The 11,682-nt window shown below is 33.7% G+C and overlaps 3 protein-coding genes across 3 annotated transcripts; 2 read left to right on the top strand and 1 right to left on the bottom strand.

Moving 5' to 3' along the window:
• Positions 1-2,504: 2,504 nt before the first annotated feature.
• Positions 2,505-5,424, top strand: LOC104246088 (uncharacterized). The gene is made up of 5 exons (XM_009801829.2): positions 2,505-2,665; positions 2,791-2,911; positions 3,660-3,763; positions 4,945-5,076; positions 5,167-5,424. Exons 1-5 carry the CDS (start codon positions 2,663-2,665, stop codon positions 5,191-5,193), a joined length of 387 nt encoding a protein of 128 aa, XP_009800131.1. The 5' UTR covers positions 2,505-2,662; the 3' UTR covers positions 5,194-5,424.
• A 2,733-nt stretch (positions 5,425-8,157) lies between these two features.
• Positions 8,158-8,547, top strand: LOC104246089 (uncharacterized). Its single transcript, XM_009801831.1, has one exon. It carries the CDS (start codon positions 8,158-8,160, stop codon positions 8,545-8,547), a length of 390 nt encoding a protein of 129 aa, XP_009800133.1.
• A 1,412-nt stretch (positions 8,548-9,959) lies between these two features.
• Positions 9,960-10,649, bottom strand: LOC138873906 (secreted RxLR effector protein 161-like). The gene has a single exon (XM_070152394.1). The coding sequence runs from the start codon at positions 10,647-10,649 to the stop codon at positions 9,960-9,962; it is 690 nt and encodes a 229-aa protein (XP_070008495.1).
• Positions 10,650-11,682: the final 1,033 nt, after the last annotated feature.

Genomic DNA, 11,682 nt, shown 5'->3' with positions numbered 1-11,682 from the left:
CATACGATCAAGAACAAATTTAGATTAAATTGTAAGAGACTTTGCTCTCATTATCATGATCTCTATCACGATGACAAATCTCAAAATTTAATCAAAGACCTTATCAAATTAATCAAACAATTAATAATAACTATGATAAAAGAATATCATATGCCATATATTTTTATATCAAATAACGTTCAGAAAAATATGTTCAAATCATCAAATATGAGATTGGATTTAGGGCATATCTACTATATCCCTAACAATAGCATCTTGGTAGAAGTGTTTGATGTCAAGGTCTTAGGGTTCAGAGTTGTAAAATCAAGATTCTTGGGAACAAATCGTACATTAGTAGTTTGATAGAAGACAATTTGAATATTTTTACTAATGCCTTAATGTTTAAGCTGTGGTATTATTTATATAATATCAATGACTTAACATTACTTGCAGAGATCTATTTGATAATAATTTACATGCATCAACTGTTAACATATGCAATTTCATCTCAAAACAAGTTTGATAAAAAATGACAGTTTTAACTTTTATAATATTGGGCCCGTGTTGACCTGAGTTATCACTATGACTGTCCAACGGGACGGAACGGGCCGAAATTAACAGGACGGGACGGGACGACATTTAAGCGGGACGGTGGCGGGACGGGACGAAACGGGACAGGACAAACGGGACGAAACGGTCGTGCCATCCCGTCCCGCTAACAAACGGGACGGGACGGGTTCGTGGGCCTTAAGTGTATTTTCTTTTAAAAAAAATGTCTAATTTTTTAAAAAATTACTATGTTTTTAAAGTTTGCAACGGCTAGATTTTTGACTTATTTAATAAACTTAAATGTTATTATGTTTAAACGAAAATTAGAAAACTAAGTACAGAATTGTAAAATATTAAAACAAAAGACTTGTAATGAAATATTCTAGTAATTGTAAATTTATAATAGCGTTATAATTTATTTAATATCATTTCAAAGTATTAACTATTAAATAACTAAGACAATTCATATAAAAAAAATTCAACGCTTAGATCCTTTTTTTTATTAATGGAACTTTCAAATCTCAAATACAAATATAATTCTTTTGAAGAGCACATAATCTACGCAACCACCTTCTAGGAAGGGTTCTGTTTGAACTAGGCCTCTTCGTAGCCAATTACAAATTATCATACTAATATTTGTAAGCTCCTATATAGCTTCTTTGTAACTTATCAATAATATCTCTCGGACATTGTTCTGGAATTGGCAGTATTGATTGATGTTCTATGAGCTCCATGCCGTCATCGGTCCCAGTGCTAAATATCTCATTGTATTTTTCTTCTTCCCTAGTGTTTAATTTTTTAAAACCAAGATTTCTTCTTTCTGCATAATCCAATCTCTGAATAATACGGAAATCTCTAGGTTGTCCTCTGCTAATGAATGTCTATGATCTCCGATTTGAAATATTGTTGCACTAAAAGCATTCTCCGGTGCTAAGAATCAAGTTCATCATCAATAGAGGAATCAAAACATGTTATATCATCCATATCTTCCCATAAGAATTTCTACTCTAGACTTAGAAGTAGAAGGAGCAGTTTCGCCACTTGTTGTTTCTATAGATTTATATTTATCAAACATTGATCTAGATTCTAGCATAAGAATATATGTTAACTTGGAAGTCTTCGAGAGATGGTTGTTCATATTCTTGAATTGCTAAATTTTGATAAATTTTACGAACAAGTCCATTTGCACCTCTTAATTTTAAATATGGGTTAAGTATTGTAGAAATTAAATAAACTTGGGGAATAAAGAAAAAATACTTTTAAAATTTTGCAATCATTTCATTAATGGCCGGTGCATAAGTTGGATTTATTGTATACTAACCAAATACAACAGAAATTCCACAAATATACCATAAAAACTCGCGGGACAAAACGGGACGTAATGGGACAGGACAAACGGGACGAAATGCTCGTCCCGTCCCATCCCATGTCCCGTTTAACATTGGCCATCCCGTTTAACTTGGGGCGGGACGGGACACGGGACGGTAAGAGCACGATAGTTTCCAAAAGTTCCTCTTAAGTTAAGTTAGAATAAATGTAAAAAAACATTAACTACATTAGATAAAAGCACATAAATAAATGAAGAAGTAATCTATATTTCAAGTATCATTTGGTAAATAAATTTGAATTTGGTATAAAAACATTTCAGATGCTGAGGAAGAATAAATTATTCGTAAAATATTTTAAGAGAATATTTCAACGAATGAAGTATTTGTAAAACAATCTAAAAATTTCAATTACCAACTTTAAGTGACCTCATTCGTTCTAATCTTTATGAATAAGTTTACCCGATACAAGTTATAAGAGCTGACTCGTGAATTAGTCTGAGACGAGCATAATTGACGTAATACAATTATAAAATTGAATAAAGATTTTTTCATCCGTGGGATAAAGCAAAGAAACAAACGAAAAATAAAATAAAAAATAAACGTGAACGAAAAAAGAAAAAGAAAAGGGAAAAGTAATTGAGATATTATGGCTTTGACAATAGACAGTAGCTCCGCAGAATAACCTAATTTATAGACTGTACGGCAATAACTTAAACAGAGCCCCCTTCGTCCCCCTTAAACCTTAGCATTTTCCATAAACCCTAAATTCCTCTTTCTACCAACAGTTCTCTCTACTCGCGGCTACCATGGTTCTCTCTCTCTCTCTCTAATTTTGTGTTCTTTTGCTGAACTTTATTGAAACTCATTCTTTTTATTGCTTGTTCTAATACACAATTAAATTTTTTGTTTTGTTTTTGTAATTGATTAATTGCAGGCAACAGAAACTGTGAACCCAAAGGCATACCCACTTGCTGATTCGCAGCTTACAACGACTATAATGGATTTGGTTCAACAAGCTGCTAACTATAAGCAGCTTAAAAAGGGTGCTAATGAAGGTCATATATATTTTATATGGTCTTTTAATTATTGTTATGCTGCTTTTATAATTTTTGTATTTTACTGCTTAACTTAACTAAAGATAAAGAAAATTGGGTTAGTTTCTTTTCAGCCCCCAAAAAGGAAAGAATCTTTTTTTGGGGATAATAGGCACAAAGAATGTACATCTTTTAACATTTATGATATGGTCTTTTGGTGAATAAGTTACTCTTATGGTTAGTGCTTAACTAAAAATGGAGAAACTGGGTTTGCTTTCATTTCAGCCACAAAAACTTTTACTCCCTCGTCACATTTTATTTGATGGTGTTTGACTAGGCACAAAGTTTAAGAAAAAAAGATTTTTGAAACTTGTGTATAAAAATAATCAATAGACATTTTCTTGACTATAAATCTTTTTCACTAAGGATAAAATTGGAAGTTTGAAGTTAAATTGTTTCTTAATATAGAAATGTATTGTGTTTCTTGGAACAGACTAAAAAGACCATCACAATAAATTGGGACAGAAGAAATATTGTTTTGAAACTTTATTATATGGTCTTTGCTGAATGAGTTGCGCTTATGTTTAGTGCTTAACTAAGGATTGGGAAAACTGAGTTAGGTTTTGTTTCAGCCACTAAGAATGTTATAATGTTGAGACTTAAAGATATGATTTTTTTTTTGTTGTGATGCGAATGTGTTGCTCATGAGTTGTATGTTTACTGCTTAACTGAATATAGAGAAAACTGAGTCTTTTTGGTTCTGTTTCAGCCACAAAGACACTAAACAGAGGAATTTCAGAATTTGTTGTAATGGCAGCAGATACTGAGCCCCTTGAAATCCTTCTTCACCTTCCGCTCCTTGCTGAAGATAAGGTGATTTATTGTTTGCCTTTTGCTTTTTTCCTTCAAAAAGTCTTTATCTTTTCACCCTTTTTGGGGTTGTGACTTTTTTATTCAGTAGTGGACTAACTCTGGCTAAATCAAGATTAGAACTTGACCCCTTTTTTTAGGTTTTAATTATTGCACTTTTCAAGAGTTATGTCTGTAAGTCTTTTGTGTGATGTTACGCTATTGTGATATCAGGCTCTATTGAAACCTGGTGTATGTTATCTGCAGTCCAGTTTATAAACTCATTATTTTGAAGAGTTTGTATTAAACAAGAGTCTTGTAGCTGTTTCCTGTTTTATTCTATGTTTTGACATGTAATATTTCTTTTTGTCTTGAAAGTAAACCTAAAAAGACGAAGCTAGTATCTATGTATAGATTTTCTAGTCATTTTGTGACACGAATTATGAAATTTTCAGCGACTGTTACTATAAGGTGACTTGTGAATCCGTTCACTTTCTTAAATAGTATACTTGGTTAACCAGCTAGGATTTGAACTCATGACATGCGCCTACCATACATCACTTGTAGTGTACCTTTTCCATTGAACCAAAGCAAGCCCTGGGGGTAATCTTTCATCTACAAGGAATTGTTGCACTGCTTATCAGCATTAAGGGGTTGCTACTCTGCTTATAAACAAAGAGAATTGTATAACATAACTTACTCCCATACAGTTTTATTTTGTGAGTGTATTTAAATTGGAATAAGGACATCATTATCAATGATAAGAAAATGCACTGTACTTCTGATTACGTCTGGATCATCATATGTGGAAAAAACATTGACAGCTAAAAAAGGAGAAATCATATTAGGAGTAAACAGTTGTAAGGGATGTTATTGTTGATATAATAGGTTAAACTAACCTGCTTCTACACAAATATATTTATTTGTTATTGATTTATGTAGTCTTTTACGATCTCAAACTGTTTCTTCAGTGCATCTGCATGGTCTGAGTGATAGTTATACCCATAATTTTGATATGTAGTCTTTGAACAATGATCTGAGTATGAATGCTCATATCTTTCAATTTTGCAATTTTCCCTACTGTTTCCAATATTTGGTGCTAAATAGCTACATTATTCAAATAATATTTTAGATAACAGGCAAGCTTGGATTTAAATAAAGAGTTCTAACTTTTTGCTGTCATCGTTCCCTCCTCGTACTTTCAGAATGTGCCCTATGTCTTTGTCCCTTCAAAGCAAGCTCTTGGCCGGGCATGTGGTGTCACCCGACCTGTAATTGCTTGTTCAGTGACAAGCAATGAGGGAAGCCAGTTGAAATCTCAAATACAACAATTAAAGGTAATATTCCAAAGGGTTTGTTTGTCTATTTATATACTTATTCTTCCCCTGTGTAATAATACTAAAATCCTTGTTTCTTCCCTTGTGCAGGATGCCATTGAAAAGCTTCTCATCTAAATGTTGAGCCTTTGCAGCATGATGGGCCTTTTTGAGGCTTGGACTGAAGTAGTTGTCCTGTTGGCACTTTTCTATCCTTCTTTCTTTCTTTTTTGTTCCTGGATTTTATGATTAATGTTATAATAGTACCAATAGACGCATGAAAATTTAAAATCAGGTTTACATTATAGTTAAGCTTGAGTTTTATTATATCATGTATCTATGTTTAATGTAATTCTGATTTTCCTCTGATCATTTTGTTCCGCAGCTCCTTTGAAGCATTTGGTTGAATGATTTGCTCATTTCTAGTCGGAGTTAAATTTTTATCAAAGTCGATAATCATAGGTGGGAAATCTCCCTAATTTTCTTCAATTAAGCAGTCATTCTCTAGTGTAAATTTTGATGTCCTAAGAATCGCACATGCCATAGATTTGGTTGGTGCAAGGAAGGATCCTCTTTGGTTTCTCTTCGATATAATTTTGTCAGCTGGTAGCTTCTAAATGATCAGCTCAACCTATTAATCATGAAATTAATCATTTAATCCCAATTTTAGGCTCAGTTCATTTCACCAAGTTTTGGTATACTTGGTCCCAACGATTTTATAATCATGGTTATCATAAAAGTGCATTATAAAAAGTTGTCCAAGTTCACCATTTTTGTTACGTGCATAATCCAGTTGTCAACAAATAGTGCATAATGTTGTTCTCCGAGTAATTGTAAAGTTGTTTATGTGTGACCTATACAAGCTGTGAAAGCAGTCACTAATTAGGGTAGGTCTACTACGTGAATGCCGGATTTATGAGAACATACATGTGGCCTTCTGCCCCATTGCTACATAATTGAAAACATCAGCTCCAGACCGGTGTGCACGTGCAACTAACAAACGCATCGCCCCTGTTGGTTTTGATAATTGCAGGATCTTCAACTGGCCTTCACTTTGCCAGCAAATATCTCTGTTTTAAAATGAATGCAACAAGTTTTTCATAATAGAAGATGGGACAGTGAGCTGGCATGCAAGTAATAGTAAATATTATGGAATTATTATGGCGTCTTTGGTCCAAATTTGCCTTTATTTTATACATCGAGTGTTTCCCATTTGCTGGGCATCATAGTTATTCAAATCCATAAAAAAAGGGTTCTGCAAATGCTTTCCTTGACTAGTAATGTTATAAATTGCTTATTATGTCGTAGAAATTATATCAGGTAGCCACTCTAAAAGGCTGCTATTTAGTAATTAGCCAGCATGTCTTGAATTTCAGTTTTCCAGGACAAAAATGTCCAGAGTTGTACTGAAGTTGGAATTTTTAGTTTAAAATTTTAGGACAAAATAAGTACTGGCTAATCTTTAAGGAGTCCCTCTTAGAATGATCATCTCTGCACTTGCCCCTATTATGACCTAGGATTTGAAGGGCGCGATTGTATTTTTTGCATTCAACCAAAATCTACTTTGTATATAGAGTTTCACTATTAATATCACTATTTTTTAAAGATATATATTTGTATAGATGAAATTTTTGCCAAACTTTTCGGGTGTCAGTGATCCCTGTCTTTACAACATAAGTCCGTCTCTGATCATGTCCGTTTCTGAGGTGTTCCTTAAAAGGGGAATTTTTCTGTTTCACCACATCCCGGATTTCCTTGATACAGAGTTGCAACATTAACAAGACAACAATCGAATTTTGTGAAATGTTGTTTTAAGCTATCACATTATAAAGAACAAATGATCCAAAGCAAAATTGTATGTTTTGGCTGCATCATATATATGGGACAGTAGCACATTGATAATAGAAATTTAGTAATCAATTAGATTCAGATTCTCATTTTGGTGAAATTTTTCCATGTTGGTATATTCGTGTACCCTTTGCAATGTTTCGCATAAAATGTTTATAAATTGTGGTTTTGGTCGAGGAAAAAATTTCAGATATTCGTAGATTCTTGGTTCAATTATTGTAAAGTCACGCAACTTCTGAAATTTCATATTGGAATTTTTTGTTGAAAGAAAAATTCACAAACCTGTTTTTGCTCTTAATACTAAGTTCAATAAAAAGATTTGGCTATTGTTTCCTTTAACACTATGGACAAGAAAATCTCACTTACTGGTGATTAATTTTCCTTTGTGAAAACCCGTATCTGCACCCGGTGTTTACACACACATATATAGAATGAACACAGGGGCAGAGCTAGAAGCCCGCATGCCGGTTCGACGGAACTCGGTAACTTTTGCTCAAACAGTGTATTTCTGTTAAGAAATTCATTAAATATGTATAAATATTAAATTTAGAATCCAATTAATAGTACTTGAAGTTGGTTCTAAAATTCAAAACCCACAAAGTTAAAATCCAGGCTCGGCCTATCAACGAACATGACTAAAACTTGCTAAAAGCTGAAGCTCAAAAGTTCTTTACTTAGGAACAGGAACCCTTAGGTTAAGGATAGTACAGCACGATTCATTAGTGTTTAATATAGAAACTTCATCTCGGTTTCTTTGTGCATTTTGCTAGATTACAACTGTCAAATTAAGTTTAACTATTAGACACAGCTGTTTAGAGTTTCTAATTATAAACTAAGCCAGGGAAGGCCACAGCCCCCAATAAAAGATTCAACTTTACATTTATTGAGATCTGTACCTTCCATTATACTAATCAAATTTAGAGTAATATTTCAAAGTAAATGCATCACAAACATTACAATGAAACATCATGTTCCCTTCATTAATTCAGTAGGTATTTCAAATATTCTATCGGTTCCACGTGCATTTTCTTTGATTTCCCCCACTTTGCAGACAATTACATAACAACAATTAAATTATTCTTCAAAAAACAGTCTAATTAATACAAAGGGAACTTTCCATCCTACCACATGAATGGTTATGAAATCTTCCATTGAAAACCTCTATATATAAGGTTATCAATACACTGTCCTAAGCAACATTACCTCAAAGAACAAGCCAAAAATCATCAAACATATCAAGAATAATACACAACCATGTCTAAGTTTCTTGTTCTTTTCTTGATCCTAACAGAAACATTTGTGTATCTTGCCATGGCTGAAAATGCAACAAATTTTGCAAGTTCTCCTGCTTCTAGTCCATCACTTTCGATTCGAAAACTTGGAAAACATCATCAAGAAGAAGGGAGGAACAATTTTTCTAAAGAAGTTGGTTCTCCACATCAACAAGAGATTAATGAAGTTGATGAAGCTCATGAAATCAAGATTAAGCATCATCATTTAATTGATAAGTCAATTTTTGGAGGTGGAATTATTCTTGGAGGCTTAGCAACAACATTCTTTGTGGCAATTTTTTGTTACATTAGAGCAACTAGAAGGAAACATATTGAGCCAAGTTCCCCTAGTGCTTCTTCCTCAGCAGCATAATTGGACAGTTGATATTAGAGATTACCCCCCCCCCCCCTCCCGGGTAGAAAATTGTAAAGATACCATAAGTCAATTCTGATTTTGGAATTTTTATTGTATAAAAATGAAATAAAAATATAGGTGTTTTACTCTCTTAAAAGTATATCGCATCTATGCTTTTTTGGTCATCTTCTATCTACTTAGCTAGATCAGTTAGTTGAAAATATATATGTTTTAGCCATATTAGTATGTTTACTTTTGCGTGCGTTTTCTAATAATCTTTCGGTCTGATATGTTTTTAAATACTTTTATATTTATTTGTATGGTATTGGTTTGAGATAAATTTAAATGAAGCATTTGTCAATGAGAAAGCATAGAGCCGACTACTCGTTTGAAATTAAGGCATAATTGTTGTTGTCATCGTCTAAACCAAAAAGAAACAAAATGGTGGATAATTTCTTCTGGGAGCTAGAACAAACTCAAGGAGAAGCAGGTGGAAGCCAGAAGATCTGCGGCAGAATGGGTAAATTCAATATATGAATTATGAACTTATTAAAATCAAAGATTATTACTGCTGAGAGGGTGAATTTTAATCTTATGAATGTAAAAAAAAAAATTGTTAGTTATAATAAAAAGTATTTTGGCCTTTTTCTTTTTGAAATTTGTTTAAGGATAATTTTATGTGATACTACTGTGTGCCAAGTTTGCCAATCAGTGTAAGCATAAACTTTAATTCATACCAGGATCTTGAATATGATAATCTTACATGTAATTGCCATAGAAAACATATCTGAAGCGGAATCCATTATCTTGAAGCGGAAGCGTTAATTCAAAACTGGTTTCTCGCCTCTTGCCCTAACTTTATGTTACCGCCGCCTTTAGAGATGGAAGAGAGAATAAAAATACGGTAACCCTAATGGGTGGGGAGAGGACCAATTTATAGAGGTTCTCACTTAATCCGGTACGTCCATCAAGTAACCGATCGGACGGATGAGATTTGCTCATTAATTAAATATTAATTATGGGCCTAATCTTATTGGGCCACATACACGTAAGAAAATAGTTTACATTCTCCCACTTGGCCCAATAATCACATAATATTAATATTTAATATAGGAACATTAGTTGCGCATAAACAAATCTCTTCTATAATGTCCATCATAAATACCACAATACGATAAACTAGTAAATGTGAGTTATGGCGGTTATACATAATTTGTCTACATACTCCCTTCCATATACTACAACATTAGTAATTTATCATATCAGGTTCATAAGCTATAAAATATTATGGTCCACAATAATGTCTCCTTGAGACTTATCCTGTAATATCTCAAAACAATAATGTGTACACCATTATGAGAAACAGGAAATCATTAATGTATATCAGAAACATATAAATGAGCTCAGAGTGTCAAAACATCAGAAATACATCAATCATAAGTACAGCCAAGACCCATTCGATGTACATGTTCTTTAAATATCTTTGGTTGTAAACCTTTCGTTAACGGATCTGCAATCATGAGATCAGTTCTAATATGCTCAAGTGACACTCTTTGTTTCTGAACTTCCTCCTTGACGGTAAAGTACTTCAATTCCATATGTTTGGCACCTTGGGAGTACTTATCGTTCTTGGAGAAGAATACTGCTGCAGAATTATCACAGTAAATTTTCAGCGGCTTGGTAATGGTGTCGACAACCCCAAGTCCTGAAATAAAGTTTCGCAGCCATAATGCATGAATTGTGGCTTCAAAACATGCCACAAATTCTGCTTCCATCGTGGATGTAGCAATAACAGACTGTTTGGCACTCTTCCACGAAATTGTTCCTTCAGCTAATTGGAACAAATAACCAAACATGGATTTTCTAGTGTCAATACATCCAGCGAAATCTGAATCCGAGTATCCAACAACTTTCAAATGCTTGGATCTCCTATACATGAGCATGTAATCCTTCGTTCCTTTCAGGTACCTCAAAACTTTCTTTGCAGCTTTCCAATGATCAATTCCTGGGTTACTCTGATATCTTCCTAGCATTCCGACCGCAAAACTAATATCCGGTCCTGTGCAAGTCTGAGCATACATCAGACTACCAACAATTGAAGAGTAAGGAATTGATTCCATTTCCTTTCATTCTACATCATTCTTAGGGCATTGCATGAGACTAAATTTGTCCCCTTTTTGAATTGGAACAATTTCTGCTGAACAATTATTCATGTTAAATCTCTCTAGAACTCTTTCGATATAGCCTTTCTGAGACAATCCCAATAATCCTTGTGATCTATCACGGAATATTTCTATTCCTATCACATAGGATGCCTTACCCATATCTTTCATTTCAAAATTCTTAGAGAGAAAATCTTTAGTCTCACGCAATATACCTAAATCATTAGCAGCAAGTAGAATATCATCAACATATAGGACTAAAAATATAAACTTGCTCCCACTTATCTTTTAGTATATACACCGATCAACGGTATTTTCCACAAATCCAAAAGATGTTATGGTATCATTAAACTTTATATACCATTGTCGTGAGGCTTGTTTAAGTCCATGTATTGACTTCTTTAGTTTACACATCATTTGACCTTTTCCTTTAGTTTCGAAACCCTCTGGTTGGTCCATATAAACTTCTTCCTCGAGGTCTCCATTAAGAAAGGCAGTTTTCACATTCATTTGGTGTAACTCTAAATCATAATGAGCCACCAAAGCCATAATAATTCTTAAGGAGCCTTTCTTTGAGACCGGCGAAAAGGTCTCCTTATAATCAATGCCTCCTTTCTGAGTATAACCCTTGGCAACAAGTCTAGCTTTGTATCTCTCAATATTGCCATTTGAATCGCGCTTGGTCTTAAAGACCCATCTACACCCGATTCTTTTAGAACTTTCTGGCAATTCAACAAGATCCCGGATTTTGTTGTATTTCATGGATTTTAACTCTTCCTTCATGGCATCAATCCATTTGTCAGACTCATTACTTTCTATGGCTTGTGAAAATGAAACCGGATCCTTATTAAGACCAATGTCAAAATCCGACTCTTGCAAATAAACCACGTAATCATCCGAAATAGCCGATTTTCTAACTCTTTGAGATTTTCTTAATGGCATTTCTTGTGGTTCATTTGTGTCAGATATTTGTGAGTTAGTTTCTTCATGA

The sequence above is a fragment of the Nicotiana sylvestris genome, chromosome 7 (genome assembly GCF_000393655.2).
Source record: "Nicotiana sylvestris chromosome 7, ASM39365v2, whole genome shotgun sequence".
Taxonomy (NCBI): Eukaryota; Viridiplantae; Streptophyta; class Magnoliopsida; order Solanales; family Solanaceae; genus Nicotiana; species Nicotiana sylvestris.
Note: the sequence above shows the minus strand (reverse complement) of the source record. Positions and strands in the feature narration are given on the sequence as shown.